The 20,648-nt window shown below is 38.7% G+C and overlaps 2 protein-coding genes across 5 annotated transcripts in view; one reads left to right on the top strand and one right to left on the bottom strand.

Annotated features, from left to right (window-relative positions):
• The window catches only part of cacna2d2a (calcium channel, voltage-dependent, alpha 2/delta subunit 2a), a 255,562-nt gene extending 247,575 nt beyond the window's left edge, over nucleotides 1-7,987 (top strand). For all 4 annotated transcript variants that reach the window (XM_041783642.1, XM_041783641.1, XM_041783640.1 and 1 more), the window contains 4 exons: nucleotides 1,545-1,668; nucleotides 1,964-2,073; nucleotides 2,348-2,430; nucleotides 4,149-7,987. In XM_041783642.1, coding sequence (XP_041639576.1) covers nucleotides 1,545-1,668; nucleotides 1,964-2,073; nucleotides 2,348-2,430; nucleotides 4,149-4,271 — 440 coding nt within the window. In that variant the 3' untranslated portion in view covers nucleotides 4,272-7,987. The remainder of the gene's footprint in view (nucleotides 1-1,544; nucleotides 1,669-1,963; nucleotides 2,074-2,347; nucleotides 2,431-4,148) is intronic.
• Nucleotides 7,988-9,554: 1,567 nt separating this feature from the next.
• On the bottom strand, nucleotides 9,555-20,621 carry abhd14b (abhydrolase domain containing 14B). The gene is made up of 4 exons (XM_041781308.1): nucleotides 20,442-20,621; nucleotides 17,850-18,064; nucleotides 15,923-16,164; nucleotides 9,555-12,149 (listed from the first exon to the last, which is right to left on the bottom strand). The coding sequence occupies exons 2-4, from the start codon at nucleotides 18,061-18,063 to the stop codon at nucleotides 11,970-11,972; spliced, it is 636 nt and encodes a 211-aa protein (XP_041637242.1). The 5' UTR covers nucleotide 18,064; nucleotides 20,442-20,621; the 3' UTR covers nucleotides 9,555-11,969.
• Nucleotides 20,622-20,648: the final 27 nt, after the last annotated feature.

Genomic DNA, 20,648 nt, shown 5'->3' with positions numbered 1-20,648 from the left:
TACATGAACATATATTATCCTCTCACTCAAAGGTAGCTTGTAAATCTAACATAGACACTTTTGGTAATACAGCTAATAATCAGATTCACTGTTGAGGAAATGAATGGGCTTTTTACGTCTGGAACCACACTGTTGAGCCCTGTATGATGAGTGCAGACCAGTGCTGCCCAGCTCCAACCATCACTGTTTACTTCTTGTATTGAATTGAGGACTCTGTTCAGTAAAAACTGCACCTCATGAGGCATATTTGATAAACAGAAAATCAACATTTTGTTTTTATTCTTAAGTTTCTCTTAATAAGAGAGAAATGCACTGAAAAAGGCACGTCCGGGTTCACGCTGAAAACAGTCCCAAAATGAGCGTGATGTTGGAGTGCATGCGCAGTCTGGGACTGCTTCCAGTGCAGCCCTGTTTAGTAAATATGCCTCATGAGGTGCCATTTTTATTGAGCAGAGTCCTCAATTCAAAATAAGAAGTGATATTTAGGAGGAGGCTGTGGAGATGGGCGGTATTGGTCTAAACTCGCTGGAAACACTGTTTGGGGTGTCCATTTACAGAGGTGAGTCTGGGTGATTGGACTCCAACCCTATGGCAGCCTTCATAAAAAGACACGTCCTGTTACAATTATGAAAATTAAGAATATCTCTCTCTTTGAAAATAAGTATTTGAAATACTGTAAGACCTTCTTTTAAAAAAGGAAAAATAACATAGAAATGGTCACTTTTTAAATTAATGTACATATTTCTATGCATAAATTGTACATACAGTATCTTTAATACAAAATAGTTGTGATAAACATGAAACTGAGATTATTTCTCAGACTTTAATTATGTCATTGAGATCCAAAGTCCCACCCATACTTGTTTGATGGCAAATCCACCAAGAAGAAGAAAGACAGAGAGGCCAACCATGACAACCACTTCACATCTGGGTTACATGAGCCCATCCTGTGCAGATGCAGCAGTTTTTAAAGAGATGTTTAGAATTGCCTCATAGCTCTACTCACTGGCGACTACCGTGTACTCAGGGATGGCTGCATTCACTTACCCTGCAGACTGTTCACAAGTAAACATGAGGCATGCCAGAGACCACCTTTTTATGTGGACTCGGATATAGTACACTGGTGTTCACACTGATCAGATGAACTGGACTATGGGGTCAAGAACACTCTAATCTTGGCCTTCAATCATTACACCCAGAACTAGTACATGTAGGGTATTTCATGAAATTAAATATCATATTTTGTATTGCAGTATGCTGCTGGAATAAAATTGCCCCCATTCAGACTGTGATGAGCAAAGACTTTAACGTGTATAGACTAATGGTTTAATAATGGTTTATTTATTAGTAATTACAGGGAAAATTTCCATCCCGAGTGCTCACACTGTAAACTTTAATCATGTAAAGAAACTTTTAAGGAGACACGTTTTTTTAATCTGCAGTTAATGTACATTTTTGTAATCCCATTTACAGAATCATATCTCATAAATCAGTTGAAGTGACAAGTGTAACTCTGATGTCTTTGTGCTCTGCTGATGCTGCAGATGAAGTGGATGCAGAAGGATATGACTCCAAAGAGCGCAGTTGTGTAATGATCCAGACCCAGTACTACTTGAGTAATCTCAGCAGCTCCTACAACATCCTGCAAGATTGTGGCAACTGCTCCAGGTCTGTAGCCAGCATCAAATCAACACACTTATAAATACACACATAGAGCACAAAGAGCTGTGCTGTGACAGAGGCACAGTTAGAAAGACAGATTCATCTTTCTGTGTGAGCTAATAAACTCCGCTGGTGATTAAAGCGTCTCAGCCTTAATGAAACGGTCATATCATGGGCTAAATGAGCCTCATAAGACTGTCTCATGAATCTCGCTCATCCATTAGCAAATGAGTCTGTGATGTAAGCAAGCGAAGGGGGGTGGTGTTGACAGAGCTGTGTCTCTCTCTTTCTTTCTCTGCAGGCTGATTCATGCCAAGAGGATAAACAACACCAACTTGCTCTTCGTGGTGGCGGAGAAGCTACCATGCAACACCTGCGAGATTGAGAAGCTGTCCCAGGAGGAGGAGGAGTGTATCCTTGTTCACTTTGTTCACCAGCTGGCAGAGGAGATGACAGTCACTCTGATAATTGCTCGGTTCTGTCTATATATCAGCGTACCTGTGGAAACACAGATGTTCCATGTTCATTTCAAGGTTATTTTAGTCACAACAGCATGAATCATGACCTGCCTTTTACCTCTCAAAGAATGGGTGAGGAATAGTGTGTGGGTGAGGGATGAAACATTGCCAAAAAAGCACACACGCATAAGAATGTTTTTAATTTTCCTTAATTTAGTCATTTTCAGTCTTGGAGGATAATCCATGTGAAGAACTGGCTGTGGCGCGTTATCGAAAAGGACCGTCAACCTGCTTTGATACCAACATTGCTGTAAGACTTCAGGACAGAATTTTTATATTCACCATTGTTTCAGTAAACAGGCAGACTGCTGTGTGCTAACTGTGAGTTAGTAAGAATATAATTACAGATAACTTGAAAGTTCAACTATAGTTTGTCTGAATGACAAAGGATGTGAAAAGCAACGTGTTCAGTTAGATTCAAACTTTCAGTGCACATGCTCAGAGGTTTTTCTGATAATATGAGTAAATCTATTTAAATTTACAGATTTGAATATTTACAGCTGGAGTAACACACAATAGACAACACAGTCCACACTTGGAAATCCAAGAACATTTTATGTACACTTGTATAAATATGCAGTTATATATAAAAAAAATAGAATATCATGTCAAAGTTTTTTCTCCCATAAATGAACTTCAGAAAGTTAATTTCCATAAATTCTTGATTTATCTCATACAAAATGAAATATCAAGACTTTCATTTTTGTTTTAATCTTGATGATTATGGCTTACAGCTTTCAAAAATCATTTTTTTTAGTATTAGAATATTGTGTAAAAGTCCAATTTGCAGAGTTTTCCTGAGCCTTCATTCGCTCACACAACTGCGAAAAGTGTGGTAAGAAATGGTGCACAAACAACAGGGATGAGCTCAGCCTTCAGAGGATTGTCCAAAAAAAGCAGATTCAAGAACTTAGTGGAGCTTAACAAGTAGTGGACTAAGACTGGAGTTTGTTAATCAAGAGCCACTACACAGACGGGTCCAGGCAATGGTCTACAGGTGTCATGTTTGCAGTGTGGAGCCAATCCTGAAATACAGTCATTTTCATAAGCATCTCAGCTGGGGTAGGGAGAAAAAAACGGGACTGTTGCTCAGTGGTTTAAAGTCCTGTTTTCAGATGAAACTAAATTTAGAATGTCATTTGGAAATCCTGGACCCAGAGTCTGCAGGAAGATCAGAAAGGCTCTAAATCCAAGGTGCTCGGAATCAAGTGTTTTTAGTTGGGGTGCCATGTCATCTGCTGCTGTTGGTACAATGTGCTTTATCAAGTCCAGAGTCAATGCTGTCAGCCATCTACCAGGAGATTTTAGAGCACCTCATGCCTCTATCTGCTGAGAAACTTTATGGAGATACAGGGAAGCCAAAACTACCAGAAACTGGTTTGCTGACCATGGTTTTACTGTGTTTGATTGTCCAGTCAACTGGCCTGACCTGAACTCCATAGAGAATCTCTGGGGAAATGACAAGAGGAAGATGAGAGACACCAGACTCAACACAAAAGACGAGCTGAACGCTGCTATCAGAGCAGCCTGGGTTTCATAACACCCCAGCAGTGCCACAGACTGATTGGCTCCATGGCACGTTGCATGGATTCAGTAATTTGTGTGAAAGTTTCCCTTTTAGAAGTAAATCACAGGGAAAAAAAGTTAACATGTTCATAATATTCTATTATTTTAGATTAACCTTTTTTTATAAGCATAAAATTGTACTGGGTCTGTGGTTTTCCACATTTTCAAAATTATTCAAGGGATAAAAACCATCTCATAGATGAGACAAGAGGCGCCACTTTGTGAGGAGACAGTATAAAAAAATGAACCCAATCCAGCATCCTCAGAGGAGTTTTAAGCTGATAGTAGTTGATATAATGTAATTTCCTGAGCACAGAGACTTAAAATTTGTAGTTCTTGGGTAAAACATCACAAATGAGTAATACCTGGTTGATAATTAGAGCTGATTTCTTTCCTCTGCAGGAAAACACGTCAGACTGTGGACGGGGACACTCCTTCCGTCCGTCATTCTACACCTTACTGCTCATCCAGCTGCTCCTGCTCTATCCAGCCATCAGCCCCCACATCCACACACTACAACATTAATTCCATTTAGCTCTGCTTCTCCTTTGACCCCACTTTTCCTGACCTGAGACCCTCCAGCCCACCTCCCTTCTCCTCCCCCTCTTCCCTTGTTATAGTCATAGGTTATAATGGGACTTCCCATCACAGCGAAATGGAAGCCCTGAGCGCCGCGCACCCCAGCTCGCTTCAGTTTGTGTCGCTTAGTGACAACTACCGGACGTTTATGTCCTCCGCCAGTTAACCTTCATCTGCAGGAGGAGGTGCGGCCGCCGTGGCGCCGTACCTCCTGGATCATCAGAGGCTACGTCAGAAAAGAGAAAACAAACCCCTCCACAACCACCCCACTCCGCCATCCTAGAGGAGGGAGGGGACAGGGGACCAGTGGATGTCCTCGTCACAGACCTCCCGCCTCACACTGACTGGAGAGTTGAGGTCGTCTGTTCATCACACAGACGAGGAGGGGGGGGGCTTCTCCTCCTTCTTCTCTCCTTCATCTCAGAGTGTCACCACTCTATCATTCGCCTCTCGTCAGAGGCTGTGGACCATTCAGCCGATTCTAGCCACCATAAAAGAAAAGAAAAGAAAAAAGAACTGTCAAGTATACAAAATGTCAAGTATAAACCGCTGAAGTGATGAGTACTCCAAACATACAGTGTATTTAGTTCTTAATTTGAAAAGGAAGTCTTTAGGTGTTATCTTAAAAATAATTAATTTATGCACTATATCTACTTGCCAAAATGAGATAGACTTACATGTGGTCTTATTTTTATAGCCAAAACACAAGGAGGGAATGGCTTCTGATTTAGATTCTGGGATAAACCATGAGAGGAAGAGGACACAGTCAGAAACTGAACGCTGATTCATTCACTGCAGCACCTAATAATTACAGATTAATGCTTTTAAAAGACGTCCACTGAGGATTATTGTAATTACATGATGCTAATCACATTTCATGAAGTCCTTTTTTTATTATCTATTTAAAGCAAGTGCTATCTGGCTCACTCATGTAAAAGCTGCAAACATGACTCAGCATTTAGTTACTGCAGTTTGTTGATGTCGTGTTCGACCATTCTGACCTCTGGTTTGGACTGATGTTTAAAAAAAAAAAAAAAAAAAAGAAATGCCTGAGATCTCTGAAGCTCAGCTCACCTCTGCCAGTCTTCATGAGGTTCATCCAGTAACCTCGACTACCGCTCCTGATCTGGATCTGTAAATGTGCTTTACTCGTGTTCACAATCAGACACAGCAAGATCTCTGCCTCATGACCGTCTCATAGCCGTTCCAGGTGGATTTTTTTTATTTTGTTACTTTTGACTGATGCTGTTTAAAACTTCAAAAACCATTCGCTGCTGGGGTTTTGGGGCTTAACGACATTTTCCAACAAAAGTGCAGAAAAGGCAACTAAATATGGTGATCACGTGCTGTAGTAGTCTGGTTATTATCCGTCACAGTTTCTCATTGATCATTACAATGTGTGAAAAGTCATTTAGACTCCCATGTTTAGGAGCCGCTCTGTTTCATAGTGCCTTGATGCACTTTGTTTTGGACCACACTGGCTGTAAAAGAGTAGAGCTACTGTATAGTACCTTTATAAAGCAGCCACATTAGAGGCTTTGGCTTGTAAGACTGAATCTGTCGGCTATACCAATAGCTTTAAACACAGTTTAATGTATCTGCCCCCTCCAGAGCCACTACTGCCATCATATGGAGTTACTATACTGTTCCTTTACAGAGCCGTGTATAGAGCTACACTATCAGTATACAGCCACTTGACTGGCCGTAGAGCGTTTAGGGCCACCTGACTGCTATAGTTCTGCCTGATTTGTGTGCGTTTGTGTGCAGATGAGTGTTAGTTTGCGTTTCACAGCCCTCAAAGGGAATGTCTTTTAAAAGCAGCGTGTGTGAGGGATGACAGTAGTGTAGCAGAGCTGTTTTTTTCTTGTTCCTATGTTGCAAACGTACAAAAAAATCCAGTGTTGCTGTGACGAGGGGACTAAACTGAAACAAAAATAATCCGTCTTTAAACTTCAATCTGCTTAAAAATGAATCTTCACGGAGCAGAGGTGTCTGAAAGAATGTGTAGTTCATCGGTGTTTTCTGCTTCAGATGCAACATAGTAAACAAAGCCTCTCGAAATGCCTTAGTGTTACTCAGCACCAAGCTCTGATAACGTTTCCCCACCAACCCTGCTCATCTATTTACACACAAACACACAAAAGAGATACAACTAAACACACACGCCATACACACTCCCCCTGAGTTTTCTTGGTGTTTTCTGCAGTCAGTGTAGTGAGCTCTGATGATTTCAGTCTTTTATGTCTTGGAATGATTCGTTTTTGATCAACGCCTGTTTGATTTTAAATGCTTGAAAAGCAGGTGGGAGTGTTAAATTAAAAAAAAGAAGAAAAAGAAGAAGCCTCTGACCTTCGATGTTCTCACCTACCCACAAATCTCACTGTACTGCACAGGTGGGAGGACTCGCACGACAATTTGAACCATCACTACACACTCTGTACAGTTGTTGGTACTATTTGATGTGACAAACATGCTGGCACAGTATCTGCAGCGCTGCTCATTTCAAACAAATCTGAAAAATTTCAGTTTGGCCCCTTTCATGGTTTGTGTATCCAAAATTTTCAGGCGGGTTAGAGTTATTTGAGGCTGCGTGCAGTTTTTACTTTCCCAGCATTGCTTTGTCTCTGTCCTGTGCCATAAATCCTGTCTGCATATCCCAATTTTCACTGTCTGTAAATGAGCGCTACACGTGCCTGTGGAAATGTACCCCCTGCAACTTCCTCTCTTTTCCTGACCTCTGTACGCACACACAAACCAAACACATAGGCCTACATGTTTTTCGCACCTTCACACACGCAGCTGTAAGCAAACATTGGACACTTATTCATGCCCAGCTGAGAGATGTCAAGCACCAGGCAGAAGTAAGCCAAGGACTTCCTGGTGTGCTTTTATTTTGGCGAGGGGGGCAGAATGTCAGAGGAAAGCTCAGGGCGTGGGTCTCCACAGAGCAGCACGGGCCTGAAGGTCACCAAGGAATCATGTGTGCATCCTGGTAAGAAAAAACTCCTCAAGGGACGCACAGTTTCTGTGGTTTAACTGATTTACTTTTGCCAAAAAAAAAAGAGAAAGAAATAGAAAATTGGGTCAGCGTGGGGATGAGAGGGAGGTGTCAGCTTTAGGACAGGACCCTGAGATAAGCGCAGGGGATGCTTTCATAAAGCCTCTTGCCTCCTCCCGACCCTCGCTGCATCTGTGTTGGTGCGTTTCTGTGGGAAAGACACGTGTGTATGTGATTCTGTAGTCTGTAGTCTGGTGCTATGTGACCATGTTTGACCAAGTGTGTGAAAAAATAACAGCAACATTTAGAGAAAAAAAAAGAAGAAAATCAGTCGAGTTTTAAGTGAAGTAAAAAAAATATATAGGAATACAGCACTGTTGATAAGTTTGAGATCTGAAGTCAAAATGTTATTTTTTTTATTTTGGATTGTTTTTTTTTATTTCTTGTGCGTGTGTGAGTGTGAATGTTGGTGTGTGGGGATGATTTAGCTCCTTCTTTTCTGGGCACTGGTCCATGTCGCTCCATTCTTTTGTACAGATGAAGCTAAAAAAAAAGAAGAGGGCAAAATTTGTAAAATATTGTGTCTGTGACTCCTTGTAAAATATTTTCAAATTGTTTATTACAGAGAATCAGTTATTAAATAATGTTCATATTTTTCACTTCAGTTCTGCATGTGGTGTTTTCTTTTTACAGTCACGCAGGCGGAGATCAGCTGTTTGTGAAAGAAACTAAGGTCAGGTTTTTCTTTGAGGGCACTTGTGGTGATTAGACAATTCAGTTCAATTCAAACTTTATCGCGAGACAGACATGTTTTCACAAAGGCAAAATAAAAGTTCATAAAAAATTAACTATAAAAATTTGTTTGCACTTTTAGAGGCTTGTGTACTAATGTTTCTGTAATGGTGACATGTATCTAACAGTTTGATTTCAATTAGAGCCAAAATAATTTAATTCCCAGTGGAATCAAGTTGGCGGATAAATGTATGCACAAGATGACTTAATACGGCATGTAGAGTATGTTCTGCAGCTATGAACATCTTACTTACACTGCACTATCTTGGTCTTTTCACTAATAATCTCAGGGCATCATTATAGGCTGCTTGTAGCCTTTACTTGGTTTCTTGTAGTTTATCCATTGCAGTACACAGAGGAGTAAAATATGCTTTAAACATCGACATCATCACATTATCTGAACAAAAACTGAAGCTCAGGCAAAAATGTTTGCTTGTGCATAAATCTTGCCGCACTGCCTGTAGCTATCACCATCATCCATAATTTTTTCTGTGATAAAATGACCAAGACATTTGTATTTATTACAGACATTAAGGTTACTGTTAGTATAAAACCAGGGACGTTCAATGTCTGATCCTCTTCTGTGGGGCAGATCATCACTGCACTCTTACTGGCATTATATTTAATAGCGTGTTCGTCACTTTAAATGGAACATACAGACAGCAACTGCAGAAGACCAGCACTACTGGGACTGAAAACCAGGTCATCTGCATATGTCAAATTGTTTACTTATCTGTCCCCATTCGTGCATCCAGTATTACAGGCTTTCAAATGCTTGGACTGATAATCAGTGTACAGATCAAAAAGAAGTGGGGACTGAATTAGTTCGTGAGGTTTACAGCCTATGTTAAAGGTGTGTTCCTACTGAAGGTGAAGAGACAAGAGAAAAACTTCACCCCACTCAGTATGAATGAGTGGCGGTGAATGACTCACTATGACTACCGATTTGCTGCTGGTGCATGCTGGGAAGTAGTGCTATAGTATTTAGCAGTGGTGTACCAAGTAGATAAATCAAAAGCACAAGTTCTACCAGTCAGATTCCAATACAGTAAAGTTTCCTTTGAAAATACTGAGGCATTCTAACCTGCAAAATATGAATAGGAAAAACCAAAAACACCTAATGACCAGGGACAATCTCAGGACTCTACCCTGTGAAAAAACACACATGCCACTCGGTGCAAAGCCTCTTGAACTTTAGTAATTGTGCAGCATTTTCTAATTTCTGGTGCTGGTAAAACTGTACTGCTTTTTTCACTTCTCTGCACCCACAGCTGATTGTCTTTGGGATTGGATTTTTATAAAAGAAAAGAAAATTCATCAGCTGACTTCAGAGCAAAAGGAGTAGTAAAAATTTGTGCTGTCGAAATTTTAGAATTGATAATCGCAGGGGTGAAAAATACAATTATAAAATGAATAATGATTAATTGTGCTCTGATGCCATCACACAACCAGTTAAATTTGCTTTGTAACTTTAATTAAAACATGTAAAAGTTCTCTGTGCTCTTAAGCGTTACATTTTTATGAATAAAATCCATATTCTACTGAATAAAACACTCCTTTTTTAACTAGCAAGTGGATAATTTGCCCTCAATAGGAACTTCTATTTTCAAATCTAGTAGAAAGCCTTGATGCTATTTAGAATCCTCTCTGAATGTTTTGTTACTATTATCTTTAAATCTACTAGAAATGTGATCTTTCTCCATTTATTGAAATATGATATTAATTGTGATTAATTAATTACAAAGCCTATAATTAATAAATTACTTTTTTAATCGACTGACAGCATTAATAAAAACATAGTGGTGTCATGAGAATTTCCCCAAAAATAAGACTCTTAGATGATGAACTTAAGCACAGTAAATACACTTATCTATTTTAATTTGCACACATCAGATTATATAATAATCTAACTATAAACCTATAAAATTTGTGTCAGGCTTATACAAGGAACCTCACCTTTCAGGTGAAAGAAAAAAAAAAACAAGATTTAACACAAACTAAGAACACAAACTACACATGCACACACCTACATATGTTCACGTAAAAACATGCTGACTAAAAAAAATCAACAAACACATTTTCAAATTATTAAAGACATAAGGAAAAAACAATAAAAAAACAAAACTTCATCAGTTAATTTTGAAAACAGTTTCCTTTTAAACCAACACAATATTACACAAGACTCCTCAGTTAAAGATAAGACATGTTTAACAGATTGGACATGTGCAGTGGGCCCACAACTTAATGTGGTACCAAGCAGCTTCCATATGCATGATTCTCAGTTTTTTTCACCCAAAAAACATTATACATAGGTTTTATTTTCTTGTGTTTCTGTTGCCAATGGCCTGCTTTGTCTAAGAAATTTTTGCTGCTGTAAATTGGAATTTCCCCTTGTGGGACTAATAAAGGAATATCTTATCAATTCTAAATCTTTCTCATATCAACCACATTAAAAAAAGAGGAGTACATTCATCCCACTGTCTCCTCTCTGACAAACCAAGTGAAGCCAGATGATAGACACAGATTATGACTGAGATTATGATGATTTCAGATCCACACTCAGCATGCTTTACTACAGAGTAGGGCTGGGCGATTATGGCAAAAATCAAAATCATGATTAATTGAACTTTTTACCGTGATTACAATTAACGAACGAGTATTCCACTTCCAACCTCTGTTTCTTCTGTAAATATTTTAAAAATCTTAAACAACTGAAAGGAACATGCACAGATTAACAATTTATGGTTATTTATTGAAACATTTGTAATCAAAACACACATCAGCTGAAATGAAAATGTTTTTCATAAAAAGTCAGATTTTTCCAAGAAAAGGGGGAAAACTGAAATAATTGTCAAGGCAGGTTTATGTCAGTTAGAGGCTTTAAATGTCGGTTTTGATTATTTTACAATTAATTGTTCAGCTCCACTACAGAGTACTAGAATTTATCATGAAAAAAAGCGGAAAATACTTTTCTTGTACTTAAAATTTCTCAGGGTAAATGTTCAATGTGGTTTGTGTTACTAAAAGTAGTAACTGATCACTCACTGTAGGGTCTCTGACCCTGTTTAAACCCACACAAATAAAGAAAGCTTTCATTGCTGGATGAAAGTTTCTTGATGCACAAGTGGGTTAAAGATCAAGCACAGTTTTCCCTCGCTGGAGAACCAACCTCTATGTTATTGAAATCCTTTTACAGACTAAATGCTGCTTTCTTCATCAGTATGTTGCCACTGAACGTACTTCATAATCTCAAGGCTTTTAACAGTGAGATTTAAGATCAGTCAGTGTGATCCTATTTGAAGAAAATCACATCACCAACAAACATTTAAATTCTTAAAAGTGATAAGCTCATGTGAGGACTTTTAGTTTGTTATGAAACAGTCTGAAATCAATATTTTTGCCTGTTTCAGACAATGAAATCAAATGAGCAGCAAGATTGTTTTTGTAATGTTGATATTAATGCCTGAATCACAGCTGCAGAGTAGTGGTCAGATAAAGAGTTCAAGAGGATGCCGCAAAATCTTCAAAACCATCACATGATAAAATGTGATAAAAAATAAGCAATAAATTAAGACGTATGACTTTGTCTATTAGGATATCAGATCAATCATAATAGAAACTTTCTCACAGGAGCTTTAACTGTCACCTCATGTTGAATAATCATCAGTAATCATTAAATCTCAAAGTGCGACAAAGTGACTGAGTGTAGTATCATTAAAAAGTCGTGATTTTCAGTTTCATCAACAACAGTGTTTAAAAAAGGGTAAATTCAGGTCATTAGGAATGATTTTAGTGGTAGAATTTCCATAGTTGATAGTGTGTCAGTCGTTTTTGTATATGTGCTATAAAACTCTTCAAAGTGTGTTCAGGAAATCTGTGAGAGCTTTATGCCAGGTGTCTGGGTCATCCAGGTAACAGGGGTGACCCGCCCCTTTCATCACCACCACGCTGTGATTGGCCAGATTGCTCAGGTTACAGAGTGACACCTCTCCGAGCTGAGAGTCCTTGTCTCCATAGACGATCAACGATGGGACCTGAGGGGAGATGAGACAGACAAAAACACTCAAGTCAACCAACTTTTTTTATACTCGAAAAAATCATTGAGGGAATGTCACTCATTTACAACGATGTCGAGTCAATTACAAAAGAGATTCAAAGAATGCAAAGTAGTTATAAACAGAATAGAGATTGATAAGAAGGAATTAATGTAATCAACCTAAACATGTACTCTCACTGATAAAAATAAATAAGCAAAAATTTACTCAAATAGTCCATAGTACAATGATCAAAATGGTTCAAATGAATGTACAAGGGTGCACTTACACAAGACAATTACCAATGAAAGTTCAAATCAAATTTCTAAAATGCCCAAAAGGTAAACGTTCAGTCACCTTAATCAGCTGCTGTATACCATAGAAGATGTAAATGCAGCTGGTTTGAGAAGTATTATAACTGAGAACTGGAGAAGATCAGTGAGATAAGGCTAAGTTATTTCTAAAAGGGCTTTATTAATAAAAAGATGCTGGTGAAAATTACATCTCAGCTTGAGTGAAACCATCCAGCCATTTCCATATAAAATACAGTGATGAATCTTAGTGCAGAGTGATAAACAGAGTCGAAGTGTTTTAGGGTTGTTGAGGGTGCATGTCATGCAAATCCTTTCTATGAGTCTTTCCAGAGCTCGCCTCTGTCTAGTCTGTCTTTAATACATCAAATCTTTAGTGTTTTAAATTTCAGCCCATAGCTAAAGGGATTTTGTCAATGTCCTCTATTTTACCTCAAGTAAAAAAAAAAAAAACACTCTCAGGTCTTTATGTAATAAAAGGCAAGCTCTTTATGTTTTTAAGGTGAGACTTGTGTATGTGCCTAGATGTCAAAGAATAAAGAAAATGGATTTAAAAAAGTAAGATAAGAGAGTCAAGCAGAGCTTATTATGTGGAAATAAAAACACACGCTATCACAAAGTAGGTTAGCTTTGCTTTTACACAAAGTTTGAGGACAAATTAAACAAACACGGCCCCAACGCATGCAATTCAGGACAAACTCATCCCTGTAAAGCACAGAACTAACCACACACATTTCTGAAATTCAACCCAAAGGAGCTTTGTCCAACATTTTCTGTGACTTGCAGACAATTTACATTCCCACCCCCTTAAAGCTGTAATTTTCCTAATGTGCAAAAGTGTGAGTTTGAGTTGTCTTCTTCTTCTTACACTTTTAATTCTCTCACTTTTTATGCAAACAACAAAGAGAACTTGAAGTGTTTTCATGAAAAAACAGTGAGCACATTTAAACCATTATTGTGTCTCCCACCTGATCACTTAAGTTATGTTGTCAACCTCCTCCACAGCCATGGAAGATCTTATGCAGCCGGTTCCTGCAGCTAAGTAATTCACCCCATGGACAGTACATTTACAGAAAACAACCATAAAATGAAGCGGTAAATGTAGCCATAATGCAGAAACATGTCTGATGTAAAAGGTGTACTGATGCTCTGATGCCTAGGTAAAATTTAAAGAATAATTAAACCCTGGATCTGCAGCAGTGTACATCAGAAAGTCTTTGTACATTATTATGGCTGTAACGAGGAGAGTGTCTGTTCAAATCTCCTGTGGCAGGTAAGGGGAAGAGCAACTTCACCCTACCATTCTGCTTTAATGCACTGCACAATGCATAATGACATACTGTAAGTTTCCTACATTCAAATAGCAAAATGGAAACCTCGTGGGTGAAATTTTCTACAGTGCCTATAAAAGGTATTCACCTCCTTGGGTGAACCCTTTTATAAATCAATCATGGTCAATATAATTTGGTCTTTTGCCATAAAACACTTTAATGTCAAAATAAAAACAGACTTCTACCTATTGAATAAAAATATTACATGTAAAATAAGTGACTGCATCAATATTCACATCCTTCATGTCCATTTGGTCTTGAACAGCCCATTTCAAATCCAGCCACAAATTTTCTATTGGATTGAGGTCTTGGCTTTGACTCAGCCCCTCCAGCACATTCACCTTGTTGTCTTTAAACCATTTATGCGTAGCTTTCGCTGTGTGCTTAAGGTCATTGTCTTGCTGGAAAATAAATCTTCTCCTAAGCCTTAGTTCTCTTGTAGACTGAATCAGATTGTCCTCCAGGATTTTCCTGTATTTTGCCGCGTTTATTTTACCCTCTACCTTTACAAGCCTTCCAGGGCCAGCTGCTGAGAAGCATCCCCACAGCATGATGCTGCCACCACCGTGGTCCACAGTGGAGATGGTGTGTTTGTGATGTGTTTGGTGTCTTGTCAACAAAGCGTCTTGTCTTATGGTCAAAAGGCACCATTTTGGTCTCATCAGACCAAATAACTTTCTTCCTCTTGACCATGGAGTCTCTCACATGCCTTTCGGTGAACTCTAGTCAAGATCTGATGCAAGTTTTCATCAACAGTGGGTTTCTCACTCTCCCATTAAATGCTGACCAGTGAAGAACCTGGGTAAAAGTCACCGTAAGCAGAGTCTCTCCCATCTCAGCTGCTGAAGCGTGTAACTCCCTCAGAGTAGTCATAGGTGTACTGGTGGACTCTCTTACCGGTCTCCATTGTGCATGCCCACTCAGTCTGTGAGGACGGCCTGATCTAGGCAGATTTACACATTTGTCATATTCCTTGCATTTCTTGATGATGGATTTAACTGAACTCTGGGGGATGTTCAGTGTCTCTGATTTTTTTTTTTGTATCCGTCCCCTGACTTATACTTTTCAATAATATTTTCTCTGAATTGCTTAGAGTGTTCTTTTGTCTTGGTGGTGTAATGGTAGCCAAGAATGCTGATTAACCAGTAACTCGATCTTCCAGACACAGTTGCCTTTATACTACAATCACTTGAGTCACATGCACTGCACTCAGGTGCTCCCTGTTTTACTAAATGAGAGACTACTAACACCAATTGACTGGACCTCTGTTGATTATGTCAGTCACTATAAAGGGGGGAATATTTATGCAGGCACTTATATTACATTACATATTTTTATCTAATTGACATTACTCTGTAGAAATTTGTTTTCACTTTGACAATAACAACATTTTTTGTATTTTTCTGTCAAAAAATCCAAATCATATGACCATGAATGATTTATAAAATCAACAAAAGGGTCAAACGTCCAAGGGGGTTAATACTCTTTATAGCACTGTTCTTTATGATGGTCAGAAAGCAAGACATGATACATAAAGGATGAGGCGGACATCCAAGATGGCAGAAAAAAACAGCATTCTGACACTAAAGTACCATTTTTAGCTTTTAGATCAATGCTGTGTGTAATCATTCATATTTATGGTTCAAACAAGAAGAAAAGAGTGATATAAAGGTCATCACCCTTGCTTGCCTTCAGTTAGTTCTTGAATATGCTCTACTGTGCACTCACATCAGTTCTCTTCAGCTTCAGCTAGAAATTTTACTACAGGGCTGGCAGGAAATGTGCAGGGAAAGTCAGGGTGAAAAACAACCTGTATGCAGCTCATCTTAGAAATTTGTGGAAATTCTCAGGGTTTTCTGGCACAAAAAACAGTCAGTAACGCTTAGATAATGCACTTTTACCTATTTTGGCATCTGAAGTTTAAAATTCTCTTAGAGTGGATGAAAGCCAGCAGCATCTATGAGGGTATAAAGTGACATAATATCTGCTCCTGTTACTGTGTAAAAATCCACAAAGGAGAGACAAGTGTGCATAAAAACTGGGCTGGCATTCATGCTTGCTCAAATAATTCTCTGAAGGAGGAAAGGGAGCACAATCTGCAGTTTCATTCAGTTTTTTTCTGTTTGCGTACCTTCACACTTTGGTACTGCTCAGCTGTGAATTTGTCAGTGCAGATCGGAGCCACAGGAACGTACGCTCGGACCAGATCCGGGTGCTCCATGAGGAAGGGGAGCGAGTACATTCCGCTGAGTGACGGGCTGATCACCACCACAGGGCTCAGGTTCAGCTGATCACACACCTCCCTCAGGAAGCCTGCAGGGGCCAGCTCTCCCACCACAGTCGGGGCCTCTGCTGACTTTGACCTACCGAGTCCTGTGAATGAAAGCGTGACATAGAAAGACGAGTTGCATGATGAACCTCTTGAGCTTCGATTTTCCCTTTTTGTTCTCATCAGTTTGGCACATGATTACATTAACTACCTTAAATTTGTCCCCTATACAAAATCCTCCTATAAGTTCAGGGGTTAATCCAGGAGCATCACTTAAAGCCTCTTAGGTTGTCTCCTTGCCTAAGTGTTCAGACTAAGGCTTTCACGGTAGTTACAGTCACAATACAGCACATGTGAGCCAAAGTTACCATGGTTACGCTTCACTTGGATCATCCTTTAACATTAGTTGACAGTATTGTTGTTAGTGTTAGCAAGTTTCTCTGAAATGGACACAAAGAGAACAGAAAAAACAAGACTAACTGCACAGAAGATGAAAAAAGTTTTCCTGGAAGAGAACAGAAACATGTTCACTGTAAAGAATGTTTAAATATTACATATATTTAAATATTTATTTAAATATTACATATATTTAAAAGAATATTTAAAACACCTGTGCAATTTCTAAGAAGTTTTAAACCCACAAAGTGGGGGGGAGTAAAATAAGATGTATGAATGCATACAAGCTTCTGTACTTGTGGCAAAGTTATGCAACAGTTTTTATTTTATATTTACCTTGGTATCCATAAATATTATTAATATATGTACAAAACAGCTGAGAGATCAGAGCAAAGGGGAGCTTCTAATAACTCTAAAAGCTTCCTGAGAGTTTTCTCATTTTTAAATGATCCATAAACAGATAAACATACATCAGCATGGACAGAGTAAGCAGGACAAACTGAAAGATATTGTGGCATTCTTCAGCGCTGACAAAATTTAAACATATGACTGTTTTGAATTGAAAAGGAGCACATAATGACAGACTGAGAACTTCTGCATCAGTTGACATAGAGACTGGAAATATATTACAACAACCTTTGTTAGATCAGGTTGCTCATGGACTAGCAGATAAAGCTAGTCCTCCTGGCTCACAGCCAAATTCATCTTTTGACCCCTTTCTTGCATGTGATTTGATATTTCCTCTCCCTGATTTCCTGTGCTATCCAGTATCCACCGCCCTGTCCTTTCTAAATAAAGGCAAAAGGCCCAAAAATTAGTATAAAAACAAAAAGTGACTTTTTACATCCAATGAATATATAAATAAATCCTTCAATTGCCTTAAAATATTTCATTAAAGCTGGAATCAAAAGCTTGATAAAAACAGCTTTGCAGTAGCATAACAACAAGTATTACTCTTCACAGTCATACCACTTCTTCATTGTTTGTTTGTCCCAGTTTTTATCTTTAAATGGTAAAAAAAAAAACATTTATTTTGAATATAAAAGGAAGAAATACTCTTTGTAGTGTAACAGAACTGATTTAGTCGTCTTGAGATGAAGTTGAAAGTCAGGAATTTGTTTTTATTAGCACAACCCTGCTGCATTAGGAAACAGCTTTGTGTGAGTTCAACATATGCTCAAATATTGAAGGTGATTAAACTAGTCTTTGACTTTGATACGTTCAACAGATTATGTAACAATGCAGTAAATTCCAAAGTTTACAAGTACAGATTCCCTGTCCAGTAATCAGGTCTCCAAAGTCTCAGAGCACTCAGGCCGTCAATGAGCTGTTTTATTACAGCAGACGTGTGTTTAGTGTTGACAAAAATCAAACTTGTCCTCATCATGCTCACCTGGCAGGTCAATAGCGATCGCCCGGCAGCCCGCCCTGGCCAGAGTGTCCAGTGTGCCGATGTTGAGCCAGTTTTCTGAAGAGAAACGGATGCCGTGAAGGAGTAAAACTGACATCCTGGCCTCTCCCGAGGAAGGTTCACTCTGTCTGAAGAAGAGAGGAGCTGTGCAGCTGTGTACCTGAACGCTTCCTTCTGACATCTTCACAGACGACATCCTGAACAGGAAAAAGCACCAGTTTATTTCACACTCTTTTCACTCTTCAGACCACCAAATCCAAAGTGTGTCCTTTTACTTTCCAACTTATTTGTCACTCAAACTTCCATCATTCATGTAACTCACTACAAACCCAGGGACTGAAAAACAAAATAGAAGTAATCATCTCCAAAATGGTCTTGTTTACTTTCAGGCCATCTGTATCGTCAAATTTGTTTTAGCAGTGGCATAAAGGCATCTGTATATATTTGAGACTGTTTCATAATCCTTTAAAAACTCCTCACAGCAACTTAAAACCATAACAGAATATCTCTATACTAAGGATTTTACCTGATAGAGAACACTCATTAACATCTGGTTTTAAACTTTTATTGTTACATTCAGACTACTTACCTATGCCACTTCAGGGGGTATTCAAAATGAGGTATCATGTTTTGGGTCTTTTTTTGTTTAAATAGAACTGGATTTCTAGAAAGATTTCTGAAATGTCCGTAAAAAATCCTGAAATATTCTGGAGCAATGATGATGACAGGATGGAATGGTTGTTTACTTTTAATATTTATAAGTTGGCCTCTTTCGTTGCAAAAGCCTGGAAGAAGCGGCAGGATGGTTTGTTTAACTAGTCTACTATATTATTGAGCGTCTACTTTTGGTTTCTGGTCTTTCTGTAAAGATAATGGTGCCTTGTAAGCCCATTTGGGCTGGGCATATTGTTTATGCATGACACAATAATAAAATTTAATCAATCAATCAATCTAGAGGTGATGAATGACCTAATATTTAGAATTGAGGTCAAACAGTTCAATCTTGGTTTCAACAGACCAGAGAATCTTGTTTCTCACAGTCTGAGAGCCCTTCATGTGCTTTTTTGCAAACTCCAAGTGAACTTTCATGTGTTTTGCACTGAGAAGAGGTTTCCATCTAGCCAGATCAGTGGAGGGCTGCAGTGATGGTTATCCCATCTCCACACAGAATATCTGAAGCTTAGTCAGAGTGGCCATGGGGTTCTTGGTTACCTCTATTATGAAGGCCCCTTCCTCAATTGCTCAGTTTGGCTGGGAAGCTCTTGAAAGAGTTAGTTGTGCCAAACTTCTTCCTTTTGAGAATCATGGAGGCTACTGTGCTCTTGGGAATCTTCAGTGTAGCAGGCCTTTTGTAGCCTTCGCCAGAGCTCTGCAGGGAGATCTTTTGACCTCATGGCTTGGTTTTTGCTCTGATATGCATCATGAGCTATGTGGCATTTTAAAGAGAGGAGTGTGCCTTTCCTTATCATGTTCAAATCAATTTAATTTACCGCAGGTGGACTCTAATCAAGGTGTAGAAACATCTCAGTGACGATTAAGAGGAATGGAAGCTAAATTTCAAGTATTGTTGTAAAGGCTCTGAATGCTATGTCAATGAGATATTTCAGTTTTTCATTTTAAATAAATTTGCAAACATTTTTAAAATTCTGTTTCGTCTTGGTCATTATGGTGTGCTGAGTGTGCATCTAGATTAATATTAAATTGAATAATTCTGGTATTGCATCAATCATTTTCTATTTCTCTATAGTGAAATGAACATGATACATATTGTGTATGGCTCCTCAGCTATAAAATATAGAGATATAATTCTGTATAGTCCAGCCCTAACATTAACTTGGAAACAAAAGTACAGCTGTAGTCTACTGCAGACCACAACAAGCTTTTATACAAAACCGTAATGGAAGTAAAAAAAATAATTGCCCTATTTTTAACAACGACAAGCATCTGTGTATGTTAAAAAAGAGACTAAATGAGTGTAATACCAGTAGCCTGAGTAACCTTAGATGAAGCAGCACCTGTAGGTCAAAGTTTATCAAGTTAAATATTATCTACATTTATTTAGTAAGACGTGTTATAACGGACTGTTCTTAAATGGGTTGATGTGAATTTACGCTTAATAGCTGTGTGTGTTAATTATACATTTAACTTTCGGATACTTTCGCAGCTGGACTAGTTTAGGTCAGTTAAATGTGTTGTCTGGTGTTATGGTTTGGATAGTGACCGTGTAAACTGGCGACTTTAAGCCGGATGCCTCAGTAGTTGTCGTAGTTACGTGATGTTACCCACAAACCGAGTTCTTACAACTACCGCTTTAATTTTTTTCTCACTGAGATGTAAAAAGGAAACACAGAAACGTTTCCAATAATTCAACTCGTGCAAAAAAAACCACGGACCTGTTTGGCTGAAAGTCACCAGCTAACATGGTCACCTTTTCCACCGTAACACTGGCTCGGTAAGCGTACAAAAGTGAGTTGAACTGGCGGATGAAAGCGTCCGACCAAAGTCCACATTAGATCATTTTATTTGTGTTACTAAGCTCTCTAATAAACAAATAATAGTCCACTTTTCTCTTACCTTCCAGCCTACAGTCAGAAACCAGGATTAACTTTCTAGCAGCTCAACTTTCACTAGAATTCCCGGAAAAAGTGCAGAAATAAAAACTCTTCAAAAATATTCTACTGACGTCTAGCGTTTGAACAGAGAACTGCTTTCATTTAGCAGATCACAGTGTGTTTTCCTGAAAATATTAGTTTTAATTCCCGTCTGTGCTTGGGTACGATG

This window comes from Cheilinus undulatus, linkage group 3 (genome assembly GCF_018320785.1).
Source record: "Cheilinus undulatus linkage group 3, ASM1832078v1, whole genome shotgun sequence".
Taxonomy (NCBI): Eukaryota; Metazoa; Chordata; class Actinopteri; order Labriformes; family Labridae; genus Cheilinus; species Cheilinus undulatus.
The sequence above is the reverse complement of the archived record's forward strand: the minus strand, read 5'-3'. Positions and strand labels throughout refer to the sequence as shown.